Source organism: Pan paniscus, chromosome 20 (genome assembly GCF_029289425.2).
Source record: "Pan paniscus chromosome 20, NHGRI_mPanPan1-v2.0_pri, whole genome shotgun sequence".
In the NCBI taxonomy this organism is placed as follows: domain Eukaryota; kingdom Metazoa; phylum Chordata; class Mammalia; order Primates; family Hominidae; genus Pan; species Pan paniscus.
In genome coordinates, this window is record NC_073269.2 from 47,464,154 (window position 1) to 47,482,607 (window position 18,454).

General features: G+C 50.2%; 2 protein-coding genes across 13 annotated transcripts in view; both read left to right on the forward strand.

Moving 5' to 3' along the window:
- Positions 1-7,724, forward strand: part of AXL (AXL receptor tyrosine kinase) — a 42,977-nt gene extending 35,253 nt beyond the window's left edge. For both annotated transcript variants that reach the window (XM_003812463.5, XM_003812464.5), the window contains 3 exons: positions 2,424-2,583; positions 3,466-3,602; positions 5,525-7,724. In XM_003812463.5, the coding sequence (XP_003812511.3) occupies positions 2,424-2,583; positions 3,466-3,602; positions 5,525-5,876 (649 nt within the window). In that variant the 3' untranslated portion in view covers positions 5,877-7,724. The remainder of the gene's footprint in view (positions 1-2,423; positions 2,584-3,465; positions 3,603-5,524) is intronic.
- A 655-nt stretch (positions 7,725-8,379) lies between these two features.
- Positions 8,380-18,454, forward strand: part of HNRNPUL1 (heterogeneous nuclear ribonucleoprotein U like 1) — a 45,236-nt gene continuing 35,161 nt past the window's right edge. For 3 of the 11 annotated variants that reach the window (XM_034944600.3, XM_034944601.3, XM_063600325.1), the window contains exons 1-3: positions 9,140-10,755; positions 14,186-14,308; positions 18,063-18,216. In XM_034944600.3, the coding sequence (XP_034800491.1) occupies positions 10,461-10,755; positions 14,186-14,308; positions 18,063-18,216 (572 nt within the window). In that variant the 5' untranslated portion in view covers positions 9,140-10,460. Of the gene's footprint in view, positions 8,537-9,139; positions 10,756-10,908; positions 11,300-14,185; positions 14,309-18,062; positions 18,217-18,454 lie in introns of those variants that run through there. The other 8 variants (XM_008964868.5, XM_003812455.6, XM_008964869.5 and 5 more) reach the window with 6 other exon arrangements.

Here is an 18,454-nt window from a genome sequence, read left to right on the forward strand (position 1 = left end):
AGGGGCTGAGGTGACCGATGGGGGTGGGGACACGTGAGCTGCATCTCTGTCCCACTCCATGCTGGGTGTCTTGCCTGGGGCTGCCCTTTGGAAGCGGCCACACTGGATAAGAAAATCAAACTCCCCACCAATGGACAAGCAGAAAATATGCCAGATGGGGCGCAGTGGCTCACGCCTGTAATCCCAGCACTTTGGGAGTCCGAGGCGGGTGGATCACTTGAGGCCAGGAGTTCGAGACCAGCCTTGGTGAAACCCCCTGTCTACTAAAAGTACAAAATTCAGCCGGGTGCGGTGGTGTGTGCCTGTAATCCCAACACGAGAATTGCTTGAACCCAGGAGGCGGAGGTTGCAATGAGCCGAGATCGCATCACTGCACTCCAGCCTGGGCGACAGAGCAAGACTCTGTCTCAAAAAAAAAAAAAAAAGAAAGAAAGAAAAAAGAAAATAGTAACCTGTAGTCCCAGCCATTCCCAAGGCTTAGGTGAGAGGATTGCTTGAGCCTCGAGACCAGCCTGGGTAACAACAACGAGACACCATCTCAAAAAAAAAGAAAAAAAGAAAAGAAAGAACAAAAAATCCCCCAAAAGCCAGAATAGAGGGTAAGGGGAGGGTAGAGGGTGGAGGGAATGGAACCACAGAGTTAGAATATTAGTCTTGGCCAGGCGCAGTGGCTCACATCTATAATCCCAGCCCTTTGGGAGGCTGAGGCAGGAGGATCACTTGTACCCAGGAGTTCAAGACCAGCCTGGGCAACATAGTGAATCCTGTCTTTACAAAAAATAAATTAGCTGGGCATGGTGGTGTATACCTGTGGTTCCAGCTACTTGGGAGGCTGAGGTGGAAGGATTGCTAGAGCCCAGGAGGTTGAGGCTGAAGTCAGCCATGATGGTATCACTTCACTACTGCCTGGGCAACAGGGCAAGATCCCATCTAAAAAAAAATTGATGTATATTTTACATACACTAAAATATACACATGCAGCTCAGCTCGATGAATTTTTATGGGTATAGACCCATGTAACCACTAGATGAAGGTAAAGAATATTTCTTAGCCCCAGCAGGCTCCTTCATGCCTCTTCGTCTTCCCAATCACTACCGCCAAGTGGTACCCACTATCCTGACTTCTCACTGCTAGTTTAGCCTGTTCTGAAAAGTCATACAAATGGGATCATGCAGTTTGTACTGCTTTGTGTCTGGCTTCTATGGCTCAGCATGATGTTTTTGAGATGGATCTGTGTAGGGGTAGTTTGCTCTTTTTCTTTGCTGTGTGGTATGGTATTCCATCATATGAATGTCCTGTGGATTTTCTTTTCTTTTCTTTTTTTCTCCTTCTTTCTTTTTCTTTCTTTTCTTTCTTTTTCTCTCTGTCCTTTCTTCTTTCTTTTCTTTCTCTTTCTCTCTCTATCTCCTTCCTTCCTTCCTTCCCTCCCTCTCTCTTTCTTTCCCTTTTTTTCTTTCTTTTCTTTTTTGTTTTGACAGTCACTGTAGCCTCCAACTCCTGGCTCAAGCTATCCTTCTGCCTCAGCCTCCTAAGTAGCTGGAACTACAGACATGTGCCACCATGTCCAGCTAATTTTTAAATTTTTTTGTAGAGACAGGGTCTTGCTTTGTTTTCCAGGCTGGTCTTGAACTCCTAGCCTCAAGTGATCCTCCCGCCTTGGCCTCCCAAGGTGCTGAAATTACAGGCTTGAGCCACTGTGCCTGTTTTTTTGTTTGTTTGTTTTTGAGACGGAGTCTCACTCACTCTGTTGCCCAGGCTGGAGTGCAGTGGTGTGATCTCAGCTCACTGCAACCTCCGCCTACTGGGTTCAACTGATTCTCTTGCTTCAGCCTCCCAGGTAGCTGGGATTTCAGATGTGCACCAACACACCTGGCTAATTTTTGTACTTTTAGTAGAGACAGAGTTTCACCACGTTGGCCAGGCTGGTCTCAAACTCCTGACCTCAAGTGATCCACCTGCCTTGGCCTCCCAGAGTGCTGGGATTACAGGCGCCAGCCACCATGCCCAGCCATGTTCTGTTTCTTACTCTGGGTGCTGGTTACATGGGTGTGTGTGTGTGTGTGTGTGTTTGTGAAAATTCAGTGAGCTGCTTACTTATGACTTGTGCACATTTCCATATGTACAGTATACTTCAAGAAAAAAAAATTTCATCAAGGAATCAAACCCAAGGAAGGACCTTAGAATCTAGCAAAGAGCCAAAATTGGGAAGTCCTGAGGAAGCCCTTTGTCCCATCCTCACTTGACAGAGTGAACAAGAAGTAAAGCAGTTCCCTTCTGGACTGGGATGAAGGTTTGGGAGACAGATCCCCACCCGCAGCCAGGACAGTGAGGGGAGGAGGTGCAGATGTGTCTGAGAGCCAGGGCAGGCTTCCTGGTGGAGGTGACTGATGCCCTGACCCTGTTCCTTTCCCCAATCCAAACAGGCTGAATGAGAACATGTCCGTGTGTGTGGCGGACTTCGGGCTCTCCAAGAAGATCTACAATGGGGACTACTACCGCCAGGGACGTATCGCCAAGATGCCAGTCAAGTGGATTGCCATTGAGAGTCTAGCTGACCGTGTCTACACCAGCAAGAGCGATGTGGTACGTGCACTCCCACCAAGAGTGTGGGGAACCATGGGAGGGCATGGCCTGACCATCACACACTATGCCTGGGTGGCTGTGGATGCAAGGGTCACAGGGACATGTGGGCTTCCCTTTGCATGGGCTTGTCCACATGGGCTGGGCATGTCTTGGGGTATGGTGGGCATCTCTGAATAGTGGTGTGTACATGCCCAGGATAAATACAGGCCCACATGTGCATGGTAGCAATGTAGACAGTTTAGGTTAGAAGAAGCTGCAGTGATTATGCGTGCATGTGCACACACTCATAGAATGTGGACAGCCAGGGTGTGCAGACTGGCACATGAGCTCATGTGTCCATGAAGTGTGTATATGTGTGTGATGGTGAGCATGTGTATGCATCCACAAAAGTTACTTATTCATGTGTATACCCGTGTCAAATATTTTTTATATATATATTTTTTCTTTTTTTGAGATGGAGTCTCGCACTGTCACCCAGGCTGCAGTGCAATGGCATGATCTCAGCTCACTGCAGACTCTGCCTCCCGGGTTCAAGCAATTCTCCTGCCTCAGTCTCCCGAGTAGCTGAGATTACAGGCGCCCACCACCATGCCTAGCTAATTTTTGTATTTTTAGTAGAGACGGGGTTTCACTATATTGGCCAGGCTGGTCTCAAACTCCTGACCTCAGGCAGTCCGCCCACCTCAGCCTCCCAAAGTGCTGGGATTACAGGCATCAGCCACCGCACCCGGCTAAAGTATTATGTTTCTATGAATACTTGTGATGCTCCCAGAGGATGGTTGTGAACATGTGTACATAAGTGTGGGTGTACCCATGAACCTGGGTATTGGTGCGGGTGATTCTGTGCAGGAGAGACCGTCTAATTCCCTCTGCCCCTCACAGTGGTCCTTCGGGGTGACAATGTGGGAGATTGCCACAAGAGGCCAAACCCCATATCCGGGCGTGGAGAACAGCGAGATTTATGACTATCTGCGCCAGGGAAATCGCCTGAAGCAGCCTGCGGACTGTCTGGATGGACTGTGAGGACCCTTAGGTCTCCCCCAACCCAGAATTCATTCCAAACCCCTGACTACCCCCACATGGCCCTCACAGGTCCAGGACTCTCTATAACCCAGATAGAATCCCTGAGAATGCTGAGTGACCCACTTGCCCCTCACCAATGCTCTGAGTAGGGCCATCACTAGCCAGTGGGGTGCAAATCAGCTAAAGGCACCCTTTCCTCCTTTGTCTGTGTGGGCTGAATCAGCCCCCTGGCTCCCCACCCCCAAGCCAGGTATCCTTGGGTAGTGAATAACAGCACAGTCTTACCTGGCGGCCCTGCCTTTGGGACATGCACTCCCAGAGACTTCTCATTCCAGACTCCTGAGCACACCATGCTTCCCCAACATGCTCCTCAACACCTGAGACTCTCTGCAAAACCCTTCAGTTTGTTTTATTGGCCTTCTCCAGACTCAGGTCTCCTCTGAGATATTTGCAGGATCCTTCAGGGAATGCTTATCAAACTTTGCAATATTGGGGTATGCGGAGAAGGCCGTGACATTTAGCCAGCACTTTGAGGGTAAAGAGAGGATGACTTTGGGTCAGGAGGAGACAGCCTGGGGCGTCAGGCTCCTCAGTCCACCTTGGGTACTCCAAGAGCTGAGACGAGTAAAAATAACAGCTAACATTTTCATATAACTGACTAGAAGGCACTGTTTTAGGTGCCTGGCATGTGTCAAATCATTTGGTCCTTACCACAGCCATGTGATGTAGATAGGTATCATTATGATTCCCATTCTGCAGATAAGAAAACCCAGTCCTACAGGGAGGGTAATTTATTTTTATTTATTGACTTGAGTCTCGCTCTGTCACCCAGGCTGGAGCACAATGGCTCCATCTCGGCTCACTGCAACCTCCCAGGTTCTAGCGATTCTCTTGCCTCAGCCTCCCAAGTAGCTGGGACTACAGGCGTGTACCACCATGCCCAGCTAATTTTTTTTGTATTTTTAGTAGAGATGGGGTTTCACCACCTTAGCCAGGATGGTCTTGATATCCTGACCTCATGATCCACCCGTCCCAGCCTCCCAAAGTGCTGGGATTATAGGCATGAGCCTCCACGCCCAGTCTGGGAGGGTGATTTATTTGCCAAAGATTGCACAGCTGGTGTGTTTGTTATCTATATCCCCAAATCAAGAGTTTAAAATAACAAACGTTTATTATCTCACACAATTTCTGAAAGTTGGATACTGGGAACAGCTTAGCAGGGTGATTTTGGTTCGGGATCTCTAATGAAGTTACAAAGATATCACTGGGGGCTACAGTCATCTGAAGGTTGGGACTGGAAGATTGCTTTCAAGGTGGCTTACTCACATGGCTGCAGCAGGAGGCTTCAGTTCATTGCCATGTGGACCCCTCTGTGGCACTGCTTGAGCTTACTCACAACATGGCAACCCAGGAGAAAGTGTGAGGAAGCCACATGCCTTTTATGACCTAGTCTCAGAAGTCACACACACCATCACTTCTGCCAAATCAGAAGCAAGTCACTAAGTCCTGCCCATGCTCAAGAGGAGAGGATTTATTCTCCGTCTTTTGCAGGGAGGAGGGTCAAAGAATTTATGGACCTATTTTAAACCAGCACAGCTTGTAAGTGGCATAGCCAGGCTTTGATGCAAGTCTGTTCTGGGGAGCTGGAAGGTCTGTTCTAGCAAACCCTCATCAGAATACTACTCCATACCCAGACAGGTTTCCCGAGACCCTTCCCAGCTCCTGAGTCTCCCAGGACCCAACTCAGAAATTCTTGGGAATTCCCAAATCCCCATAGATGGCCTCAAACTGCTGAGGCTCCCTATAACCCTCTAAAATGCCCCCAGTCCCCTGAGTGTCCTAAAATGTCCCCAGGCTCCCAGAATGCCCCCCTTCTGAGTCCCTGCTCAATCTCCCACCCCTCGTTTTGCTGCCCTAGGTATGCCTTGATGTCGCGGTGCTGGGAGCTAAATCCCCAGGACCGGCCAAGTTTTACAGAGCTGCGGGAAGATTTGGAGAACACACTGAAGGCCTTGCCTCCTGCCCAGGAACCTGACGAAATCCTCTATGTCAACATGGATGAGGGTGGAGGTTATCCTGAACCCCCTGGAGCTGCGGGAGGAGCTGACCCCCCAACCCAGCCAGACCCTAAGGATTCCTGTAGCTGCCTCACTGCGGCTGAGGTCCATCCTGCTGGACGCTATGTCCTCTGCCCTTCCACAACCCCTAGCCCCCCTCAGCCTGCTGATAGGGGCTCCCCAGCAGCCCCAGGGCAGGAGGATGGTGCCTGAGACAACCCTCCACCTGGTACTCCCTCTCAGGATCCAAGCTAGGCACTGCCACTGGGGGAAACTCCACCTTCCCACTTTCCCACCCCACACCTTATCCCCACTTGCAGCCCTGTCTTCCTACCTATCCCACCTCCATCCCAGACAGGTCCCTCCCCTTCTCTGTGCAGTAGCATCACCTTGAAAGCAGTAGCATCACCATCTGTAAAAGGAAGGGGTTGGATTGCAATATCTGAAGTCCTCCCAGGTGTTAACATTCCAAGACTCTAGAGTCCAAGGTTTAAAGAGTCTAGATTCAAAGGTTCTAGGTTTCAAAGATGCTGTGAGTCTTTGGTTCTAAGGACCTGAAATTCCAAAGTCTCTAATTCTATTAAAGTGCTAAGGTTCTAAGGCCTACTTTTTTTTTTTTTTTTTTTTTGAGATAGAGTCTCACTGTGTCACCCAGGCTGGAGTGCAGTGGTGCAATCTCACCTCACTGCAACCTTCACCTACCGAGTTCAAGTGATTTTCCTGCCTTGGCCTCCCAAGTAGCTGGGATTACAGGTGTGTGCCACCACACCCGGCTAATTTTTATATTTTTAGTAGAGACAGGGTTTCACCATGTTGGCCAGGCTGGTCTCAAACTCCTGACCTCAAGTGATCTGCCCACCTCAGCCTCCCAAAGTGCTGAGATTACAGGCATGAGCCACTGCACTTAACCTTAAGACCTACTGTTCTAAAGCTCTGACATTCTGTGGTTTTAGATTTTCTGGTTCTAACATTTTTGATAAAGCCTCAAGGTTTTAGGTTCTAAAGTTCTAAGATTCTGATTTTAGGAGCTAAGGCTCTATGATTCTAGATGTTTATTTTTCTAGAGTTCAGAGTCCTTAAAATGTAAGATTATAGATTCTAAAGATTCTATAGTTCTAGACATGGAGGTTCTAAGGCCTAGGATTCTAAAATGTGATGTTCTAAGGCTCTGAGAGTCTAGATTCTCTGGCTGCAAGGCTCTAGATCATAAGGCTTCAAAATGTTATCAAGTTCTAAGATTCTAATGATGATCAATTATAGTTTCTGAGGCTTTATGATAATAGATTCTCTTGTATAAGATCCTAGATCCTAAGGGTCAAAAGCTCTAGAATCTGCAATTCAAAAGTTCCAAGAGTCTAAAGATGGAGTTTCTAAGGTCCGGTGTTCTAAGATGTGATATTCTAAGACTTACTCTAAGATCTTAGATTCTCTGTGTCTAAGATTCTAGATCAGATGCTCCAAGATTCTAGATGATTAAATAAGATTCTAATGGTCTGTTCTGTTTCAAGGCACTCTAGATTCCATTGGTCCAAGATTCCGGATCCTAAGCATCTAAGTTATAAGACTCTCACACTCAGTTGTGACTAACTAGACACCAAAGTTCTAATAATTTCTAATGTTGGACACCTTTAGGTTCTTTGCTGCATTCTGCCTCTCTAGGACCATGGTTAAGAGTCCAAGAATCCACATTTCTAAAATCTTATAGTTCTAGGCACTGTAGTTCTAAGACTCAAATGTTCTAAGTTTCTAAGATTCTAAAGGTCCACAGGTCTAGACTATTAAGTGCAATTTCAAGGTTCTAACCCTATACTGTAGTATTCTTTGGGATGCCCCTCTCCTTCTTAGCCATCATCGCTTCCTCCTCCCCAACTGTGGGGGTGTGCCCCCTTCAAGCCTGTGCAATGCATTAGGGATGCCTCCTTTCCCGCAGGGGATGGACGATCTCCCACCTTTCGGGCCATGTTGCCCCCGTGAGCCAATCCCTCACCTTCTGAGTACAGAGTGTGGACTCTGGTGCCTCCAGAGGGGCTCAGGTCACATAAAACTTTGTATATCAACGAGCTTCTGTCTCCTCTTGTCTCCTTTTAGCTGTGATGTGGCCCCATTCCCTGGCAATTCAGTTCCCCCATCAGAAAAAAGAAGGGCTTGGTGGGGTCTTGGAATTCTGTCCTCACTAGAGAGGGTAGAAATGAACATACAGATAGACAAAAAGACACACAAGCAAAGAGATGCAGGTTCTCAGAAACCCCCAGTGAGGAACTGGCATACAGATCCAGGATCACAGACACACACACACACACCTGTTCCGCCGCAAACTAACAGACACATGAATTAATGGACACACCCAGGAGGACCTGGTCACAAATACAAAGACTGAAACTCAGACGCATAGAGTAACACAGACACACAGAATTAAACAGACACAAGCATATTTACAAACATGCTCAGGCAGATACCCGCCACGAATAGGAAGAGACACAGACCTAGAGTCAAGTGACACAAATACTCAAGAGACATGTAGAGTACAACAGGTACTCACAACCCCGAACGTTCAGACTGACATAGAAACACAGGCACAGAACACCTCCGATCATCACGGACCCACAAAGGGCCTCCAGCGAAGACCAGCCCACCGTGTCTGGCACGCACTCGCGAGCGGGCGTTCGCGGGTGTGGCCGGCAGCAAATGGAGAAACCCTTGTTGGCAGCGCCCGGACGCCCTCCAGTGGCGGCTCCTGAGAACCGGGGACAGTTCAATCCGGGCCACAAACTTTTTTAGAACAAATCATTGTGGGAAGCTGGGAGGAGAGAGAGAGAGAGGAAGTCGGACGTGGGCGAGGGGCGGGGTGTCTGGACTGGAACCTCTGGGCCCACGTGAGTGTCTGTCCCGCTGCTGAGTGGGTGCTGTGTGTCTGGGTTGCTGTAGTGTTCGCTTGTAGTGCAACTATCCTGTGTTATCTTTATTATTCGATGCCGCCTGCCTCTGCGGACCGTAGTGGGCACATCTACACTGCAGCGGGGTGCCTTACCCAAAGCAGATCGGAATTGGGGCCGGGCGCGGTGGCTCACGCCTGTAATCCCAGCACTTTGGGAGGCCCAGGCGGGCGGATCACTTGAGGTCAGGAGTTCGAGACCAGCCTGGCCAACATGGTGAAACCCCGTCTCTACTAAAAATACAAAAATTAGCCGGGCATGGTGGCGGGGACCTGTAATCCCAGCTACTCGGAAGGCTGAGGCAGGAGAATCGCTTGAACACGGGAGGTGGAGGTTGCGGTGAGCTGAGATAGAGGCCCTGCACTCCAGCCAGGGCAACAAGAACCAGACTCCGTCTCAAAAAAAAAAAAAAAAAAAAAAGAAAGAACAACAAAAAAAAGAACTAGATGCGTCTGATCTGACGCACGCCTGTTTGTTTACGTCTGTGGGGTGTGCCTTTGTCTAAGTAGAGATAGTGTGTGGCTTTTGCGGGGTTAACGTGTGGCTCAGGAGGCAGTGGGCGTCTGCATCATGTATCCCGATTGCGTCTTACTCGAGTTTTGTTTTGAGTTAGAGGCGACAGGTGGTGCAGCGTTAGACACTGGGAAGCTCTGTGGCTTTTGTATTCCTGAGCGCGAAGGTTAATGACGGATCCGTGGGGTTGAGCTTGTCGGTACAGACGCCAGACAGCCCGATTTACGGGAACAGCCGATTAGAGGATTCGGGAGAGCGGTCGGTGAACTTCTGGATGTCTTTCGGGAGGGGAAGGCTCTATGGTCGCGTGCAGAGCGCCCGTTCCACGTCAGGTACCCGACCATAGAGCAAGGCGGCCGCGGACTACCCAAGGGAAGGGGAGGCCGTGTCCTTTACAACTTGCCTCCCGTTGTTAGTCTAGTTTCTATAGCCAAACCTTCGGGACTCTCTAAACTCAAAATTTTGCTTTTCCTAAAGGCAACTGGGTTCCTTCCAGATTACGAACTGTGTATCCACTTAATCTCTATTTCGTATACCTCCTCCTACAGCGAAATTTGTGAGGCAGTCCTCTGAAGCACGGCCAATCTGGTGAACTTTTCCTAAAACGAGCCATCGCTACCAGCTTTAGTGAGCTAAGACAATAACTGCGATTGGTGGGCAGATTGTTTTGAAACCGCCCTAACGGCAAGGGGCGGGCTCCTGGTGAATTCATCTCTTTCCGGTTTCTTAAAGGCAACAGGAAGGAGGGGTTTCTGCCGACCCTCCATTTGATTGGTTCTAGTGGTTTTACCCGCTCGGACTCCTCAAGGGGCGGGAGATGTACACCAATCGGAATGTGTGTTACAGAGACACTTAGTTTGATGAAAGACTGCGCAGGAAAGGCCGTGGGACGCTCATTCTGAGATCTTACCGTTGATTGGACCAAATTGTTACTCCCTTATTTTCATTGGACCTTACGGCAGCCAGCGCGCGAGAGTTACCCAATCAGCAAGCGCTCCGCCTCCTGCCTTTTCCCGCCCTCCGCTCCGGCCTCGGCTTCGACGTAGGCCAACGCTTCCTCCCCGGTAGCTCCTAGGCCTTCTCGTGGCCGTTGTTTTGAAAACGGCGCTCTGATTGGCTAGGTTTCCGGGCCCGCGCCCGTTGCCCCACGCACTGACCAATTGGCACTCATGTTACATCGGACGAGGCACGAGTGAGGGGGGAGGCGGTGGCGGCGGCCATTTTGAGCCGCTGCCGCCATTGGAGTGGGCCCCCCCCCTTTCCCCCTTCGCCTCCTGACAGGAAAGGTTTAAGGGGGACAGAGCCCTGGGAGGCCGGGCCGGGCTCGGGGGCCACCCCGGGGGCCCGGGCCATGGATGTGCGCCGTCTGAAGGTGAACGAACTTCGCGAGGAGCTGCAGCGCCGCGGCCTGGACACTCGAGGCCTCAAGGCCGAGCTTGCTGAGCGGCTGCAGGCGGCGTTGGAGGCCGAGGAGCCTGACGACGAGCGGGAGCTCGACGCCGACGACGAACCGGGGCGACCCGGGCACATCAACGAGGAGGTCGAGACCGAGGGGGGCTCCGAGCTGGAGGGGACCGCGCAGCCACCGCCGCCCGGGCTGCAGCCGCACGCGGAGCCCGGCGGCTACTCGGGGCCGGACGGACATTGTGAGAGTGCGCGGGGCGGGGGCCGGGGAGCCCGGAGCCTGGGCCGAGGAAAGGGCTGTGGGACGCGGGAGTCCAGCGCCTGAGGTCGGGGAGACGACCTGAGGATCGGGGGATCCCGCTACCCGCCGCCGAAAAGGATCTGGGGACCAGGGCCCCAGCACGACCGGAGGGTGGATCCTGACACTCGGTGCAGGGGGGACACTGGGGGAGGGGCCTCTGGGTTTCGGAGGTGAGGGACGGGGGTGGCGGGGAGGATTCCGTACCGTAGGGATCGGAGACCGGAAACTGCTTTCTGGAGCCGAAGAGAGTCGGAAGAACAAGAGGTTTTCCGTTTGGGTTGGGGAGGGTCTCGAAAATGGGGATCCTAGGGTACGGAGCTCCGTGGGCTTGGCGGTCGTGCTAGCCCAGCGTGTGGGCTGGGGGTGGGGAGCGGTGTTTCCAGGGTGGGGAAGGAATGTCCAGGTGTGCGGGGCTGCGAGAGTTCTGAGGAAGGAGGATCCTGGAATATGCCGCTGGATGCGATCCTGGGTGTTCTCCTATTTGGGTACGGGGGTGGGTGGGTGAGGTGGAGGCGCTGGTGTCTGTGGCTGGGGAGGGTCCTCATGGACTGAGTGCTTTGGAGTTTGGCTAGTGAGCATTTAGGGGCTGCGGGAGATTGAACTAGGGGGCACCCCCATCTCTCTTCCGGGGCTGGAAGGCCACCCTTGAAGCAGGCAGAGCCTGGACATTAGGTGCTGGGAGATCTGGGGACTTTCTGATTGGCTTCTAGAAGAGGTATAGGGAGCCCTGGTGTCCAGAGGCTGGCGGGGGAGAGGATGCTTCCCTGGACAAAGGATCTGGGGGTCTAGAGCTAAGAAAACTGAGGGCAGATAACTCTTGAGGCTGCTGCTGACTGGTCTGGAGCTAACTGTGGGGTTTTTGGAGAACAGGGGGTAGCTGGGGGTGGGATGGGGGCAGATGAGTTGGTAACATTCCAAGTGGATGAAATGTGTGGCGGGAGACAGAGGATCCTGTGTCCAGCACAGGAGTACGTATCTGGCTTAGCGAATATGGGGAGGCGGGAGGCCCTAGGGAGCAAAGAGAAAGAAACCTGTTGACTTCACTGGAGGCCTCAGAGTGGAGTGTGGGGAATGTTTCTGGACCTGAGCGTCTCCAAGAGAAATCTCGTCGGTTCCCAGAAGCAGTTATTTGTGTACCCAGGGAGTGGGGGCCCTCGGGGAGCAGCACGGAACTCTTCATCAGCCAGGAGGTGTGACTCTGGGAATGGGTTCGGGTAGACCTGCGGTCGTCTGAGGAGAGGAAACCCTGATATGGGACGGCGTGAATCTTCAGTTAGAAAAAAAGCAGCTTTCGGGCCGAGTGCAGTGGCTCACGCCTGTTATTCCAGCACTTTGGGAGGCCGAGGCGGGCGGATCACGAGGTCAGGAGTTCAGGACCAGCCTGGCCAACATAGTGAAACCCCGTCTCTACTAAAAATACAAATATTAACCGGATCTGGTGGTGTGCGCCTGTAGTCCCAGCTACTCGGGAGGCTGAGGCAGGAGAATCGCTTGAACTTGGGAGGGGGAGGTTGCAGTCAGCCGAGATTACGCCATTGCACTCCAGCCTGGGCAACAAAAGTGAAACTCCGTCTCAAAAAAGAAAAAAGCAGCTTTCTTTCTCTTATTTTTAAATACAGATGGGGGTCTCGCTATGTTGCCCAGGGTGGTCTTGAACTCCTGGGTTCAGGTGATCTGCTCACCTCGGCCTCCTGAAGTGCTGGGATTACAGGCGTGAATCACTGCACCAGGCCTCAGGGCAGCTTTCTAGTAGGACTGGGAAATGGGGGGACTGGAAAGGTTAAGGAGTAAGTAGAAGGGATTCTGGCGTAAGAGTTTGTGGAGTTTTTCTGAAAAGAGGGCACCCTGGGACTTGGGGCTAAGGGGATAAGGAGAGAAATGAGGTAACAGAAGAGACAGGATTTGGGGTTGGAATTGGATACTTGTTCATAAGAGAATTTCCCGGAGGGAGATAACGCGAGTGTGGATTTGGGGTAGGCAGTGGCCTAGAGATTATCGAGGACCCAGGTGCTGGAAAGAGGACTTCCCATTGCAGAGACTTGTGAAGAAAGGAGTGGGCCTGTGTGTGTGTCTAGAGCAGGAGGGATCGTGGCAGGAATGCCTAGCAAGAAAGGGTAGTGGGTTAGTAGTGACCTGGTGGTCTGGGCAGAGTCATCTCTGAGAGGAAAGCGAATTAGGTGCTTTGGAGTGTAGACTCTAGACTCAGACAGACTTCGTTTCAAATCTGGCTTAAAGATATTGGCAAGTCACTTCACCTCTGTGGGCCTGGTTTCCTTAATGTGTAAAATGGGGTTAATCAACAAATAGTGTGTTCACAGCCCCTCCAACCCCTGAGGGGTGTTATGAATGAGATCACATGTGAAGGGCTTATCACTGGGCCTGCCTTTTATGAGAAGAGGGATGTTTTAGAGAATGGAGAAGGACCCTAGAATCATAGCTTCTCCAGGAGGGGCTGCCTCTGTGAACACAGGAGAGAGATGCTGGGGAAAAGAGGCTTTGTGGGAAGAGGAGCATTGTGCTTGGAGCCTGGAAGCAGCAGAATAGTTTGAAAGGGCCCCATATTCCAATTAAGGAGATAATGCTATTTCTTCCTCTCTCCCTTACTTGCTACAACAAAGTCCTTTGAGCCCCCTTCATGCCTCCCTTAAGCCCTCCTTCAACCTTGGTAAACAGACCGGTAGCAAACCACATGACCTGTGACTTTCCTCCCTTTGGGCTGCACCTGGTTTGTGCCCAGATGTATTTATCCTCTGAGAAGGAATCCGATCAGTTAGCAAGTGGCAGAATAGTCTCTCCTTCCCTTTGGTTCTGGCTCACGGCTCCTAGCATAGCCACTGGTAGGGCCCTTGGGGCCCTAACTGAGAGCTAGCCCCTGGGGAGGAGAGCCTGTATGCTGCCCATCCTAGCTTTCTAAAGTTCTCTCTGGGTTTGGCTGCAAGGTTCTTGAGGGAATTTCTGGTTTTAGTTCCACCTCTGAGCTTTCACACGTGTTATCCCAACCCCAGTAACATTCTCCATTCTCATCACTGAGTCATTACCTATGTATCCTTTGAATCAAGGCTTATCTATTATTTTCCAGGTCCCTTTCTTCATTCCTGGTACTACTTTGTAGCCTTCAACACAATCATATTAAATTTTTGTGTGTCTTTAAGATTTGTCTGTCTCACTAAACTGAAGGCTTCAGTGGGGCAAGCTTGTCTTCAGCTGTATCCCAGGCTCTGGAGTATAGTATGCACTCCATGAATAGTTAATATTATTATTCTTACCACTCTTAGTTGAGCTCCTGGACCTGCAGATGCCTTCTGGACGCTTTGGTCCAGGGTTCTTCATGAACCGCCCCTCTAATTGGCCATTTTTTATTTTGTTTTAAGATGCCATGGACAATATTACCAGGCAGAACCAATTCTACGATACCCAAGTCATCAAACAAGAAAACGAGTCAGGCTACGAGAGGAGACCACTGGAAATGGAGCAGCAGCAGGCCTATCGTCCAGGTAGGAAAATACACATGGTTCATCTCTTTGGATGGAAACAGAATCTACATGGAGCCTTTACCCCCTGCTTAGAGCGTGTCTTCCCAGAGAAACTGTGCATCTTTTTTCTTGGGCAATTCATCTAAACATTGTCACTCTGGCAAGAATTGTTTAAAGGAAAGATCTCAGTCCTATTTCCAAGTGTTGGGAGAGGGGAGGTTCCATGGTATCTGTAAAAAAGTGATGTTAGTATCAGCCGGGTGCGGTGGCTCCCTCCTGTAATCCCAGCACTTTGGGAGGCCGAGGCAGGTGGATCACCTGAGGTCTGGAGTTCGAGACCAGCCTGGCCAATATGGTGAAACCCGTCTCTACTAAAAATACAAAAATTAGCCAGGCATGGTGGCGGGCACCTGTAATCCCAGCTACTTGGGAGGCTGAGGCAGGAGAATCACTTGAACCCAGGAGGCGGAGGTTGCAGTGAGCCGAGATCGCGTCATTGCACTTCACTCAGTCTGGGCAACAAGAGTGAAACTGCATCTCAAAAAAAAAAAAAAAAAAGATGTTAGTATAAGCACCCTGGAGAGTTGAGACCCCTAGACTAATACTTGAATCTTATTTAGAATCTTAGAATGGGGGAGCCAGAAAGAGCCTTCTAAGTCTAATCTGGTATTTCTCATGTTCTGAAGATTATTGTTTCAGGGGATATTATTAGGGGATTCTCAGAAAAGGGTTCCTTAGCCAAATGTGTCTGGAAAATGTAGCATGTGCTATATCGTCTCTTGGAAATTCACTGTGCTCGTTAGAACATTAAAGGCTCTGAGAAGTCCAGAATTTAAAAAAAAAAAAAAAAAAGTGTGTGTCAGGCCTCAGGCCAGGTGCGCTGGCTCATACCTATAATTCCAACACTTTGGGAGGCCAAGGTAGTAGGATCATTTGAGACCAGGAGTTCCAGACCAGACTGGGCAACATAGTGAGACCCCTTCTCTACAAAAAATTTAAAAATTAGCCAGGCATGGCTATGACTGACTACATGCACACGCCTATAGTTAAAGCTACTCAGGAGACAAAGGTAGGAGGATCACTTGAGCCCAGGAGTTTGAGGCTGCTGTGAGCTATGATTGCACTACTACACTCCAGCCTGGGTGACCGTGCAAGACCCTGTCACCAAAAAAAAAACAAAAAAAACCTAAAATTAAAAGTAGGTTAGAACACAGTGGCTCATGTTTGTAATCCTAGCGCTTTAGGAGGCCAAGTCAGGAGGATCACTTGAGCCTAGGAATCCAAGACTAGCCTGGCAACATAGTGAGACCCCTGTTGTCTTTAGAAAAAATTAAAAATTGCCTGAGCATGGTGACATGCTTGTAGTCCCAGCTACTCAGAAGACTGAGTCAGGAGGATCACTTGAGCCCAGGAGTTCAAGGCTGCAGTAAGCTATGATCGTGCACGGCACTGCAGCCTGGGCGACAGGAAGACCTTGCCTTAAAAATAAAAACAGGCCGAGTGCGATGGCTGTTACATGCCTGTAATCCCAACACTTTGGGAGGCTGAGGTGGGAGGATTGCTTGAGTCCAGGAGTTCAAGACCAGCCTGGGCAACATAACCCTGTCTCTATAAAAAATAAAAATATTACCTGAGCATGGTTGCACAATCCTATAGCCCCAGCTACTCTTTTTTTTTTTTTTGAGACGAAGTCTCGCTCTTGTTCCCCAGGCTGGAGTGCGATGGCGCGATCTCAGCTCACTGCAACCTCCGCCTCTCGGGTTCAAGCGATTCTCCTGCCTCAGCCTCCCAAGTAGCTGAGATTTCAGGCGCCTGCCACCACACCTGGCTAATTTTTGTATTTTCAGTAGTGACGGGGTTTTACCATGTTGGCCAGGCTGGTCTCAAACTCTTGACCTCAGGTGATCCGCCCGCCTCAGCCTCCCAAAGTTCTGGGGTTACAGGCGTGAGCCACTGAACCCGGCCAAGTCCCACCTACTCTGGACCCTGAGGTGGGAGGATCACTTGAGCTAGGAAGTTGAGGCTCCATGAGCCGTGATGGCAGCACTGCATTCCAGCCTGGGCAACAGTAAGCCTCTGTCTCCAAAAAAAATTTTTTTCAATTAAATTTAAAAACCTTGTGTCTTCTTGGGCTGGTGTTGCTGAAAATATTTTTTTTAATAAAAAATAGACAAAAAACCTTGTGTTGTATCGTTTAAACTTAGGATTTCCCAAGCATGTTAAGTATATGTCTTTACAGAACAAAGTTCCCCATGATGCCAACTCTTCCTTCGCTTTTTTTTTTTTTTTTTTTTTTTTTTTTTTTTTGAGATGGAATCTCGCTCTGTTGCCCAGGCTGGAGTACAATGGTGTGATCTTGGCTCACTGCAACCTCTGCCTCCCAGGTTCAAGTGATTCTCCTGCGTCAGCCTCCCAAGTAGTTGGGACTACAGGCGTGCCACCACACCCAGCTAATTTTTTGTGTGTTTTTAGTAGATGTGGGGTTTCACCATGTTGGCCAGGATGGTCTCAATCTCCTGACCTCATGATCTGCCTGCCTCGGCCTCCCAGAGTGCTGGGATTACAGGTGTAAGCCACCGCGCCTGGCCTCTCCTCCCCATTTTATAGATTGAGGAGTTGGCTTGTCCGATGGCAGAGCTGGGGCTACAACCTAGCATACTTGCTCCCAGGCTAGTCCTCTTGGTTAATAAGCAGCATTCCTTATCATTTGTGCCTTACTATTTGGAAAGCAGGGTCCCACTATTGAGAACTGATGGAGCCCGGACTGACCCCCAGTTTTGTGCTGCTTTTACTGTGTTGTGGCCTCCCAGTGCCTTTTCTTAGTGTATCTGGTTGATTTTGTCTAATGCCATTCTGGTTCATCCACAAAGTTAAATCCCCAGACATTTCTTGTGGGTGGCTCAGAACTTTACTGAATGTAGGTTAAACTGCAGATTTGTGTCAGGCTCTGTGAGACTTGTAGGATCATTCAGCCACAGGAGAATATTTTCTGTGCCGTTATCCACAGACATTCATCAGGAGCCCTGTGTGAGCCCAACCTATTGCTGGGAACCAGGGAAGCTCTCTTCAGGATGGCTGAGCACCATCCCAGCCCTAGAGAACCAGGAGACTTTTCTGAGAGATGTGGTCCACATGCCGAAGCTGGGGAGTGATCCAAAATGGTCTGGGGTTGAATGCAGAAATGAGTAGATGTGAATGAGCTTCAGCATCAGGGATTAATGCTGTGGGAGAAATGAAGGTAGCCTACATCTGTGGTTTGCTTTTGGTTAGGCACTGATTCCTGGAGTCTGCCTGAGACTAGGACTTACCCGTGGTCCACAGCACGGTATCCCATCCTGACTTTCTGTTAATGGTATGACTTAAAGAGGTTATTGCACCTATGGGATGGCTTAACCGGAGTGATTCTGGCCTCTTTTGGTAGGGTAACTAAAGCCCGTAGAGTTAGCTGCAGGACCACAGTACCCTGTTGAATTCATCCTCTCCCCCTCCCTTGCCAGACTGAAGAAGCTTTGTAAGAACTAAGGCAGACAGGTTCTTTGGGAAGAGAAATTGGAGAATTTAGGGTCATGGCATCTCAGATCCTAACCCTGTTCTCCAGTATGGCCTTCTTGGCTGGCTCAGCAGGCTTCTGTTGAACTCAGCAAGCTGCCTGTGCCCAGCCCTTCATCACTGTAGTGAGGATCCTGCTCACATCTCTCAAGGGAAAAGGGACCAGAAAAGTGATAGCTGGGGAGCTTGCGAGTGTCTTGACCATCTGAATTTGTCTTGACAATAGAAATGAAGACAGAGATGAAGCAAGGAGCACCCACCAGCTTCCTCCCGCCTGAAGCTTCTCAACTCAAGCCAGACAGGCAGCAATTCCAGAGTCGAAAGAGGCCTTATGAAGAAAACCGGGGACGGGGGTACTTTGAGCACCGAGAGGATAGGAGGTGGGTGTATGAGGCAGCAGTCACCCTTGCTCTGGTAGGTTTCTATATCCATAGCCTCGTGCTTGCTGGGGACATTTGCACTAACCTAGAGGGGCTGAGTAAAGATTCCCTCTGCTTTCACGCTCTTCCTGTCCCTTCCCGTACTTGCTACCAGATTCAGCTTTCCTAAACTTTTGGTCCTTCCCCCAGTTCCTCCCTTCTTACCTGCAGGGTAACTTCTAAATATCTTAGACTTTCA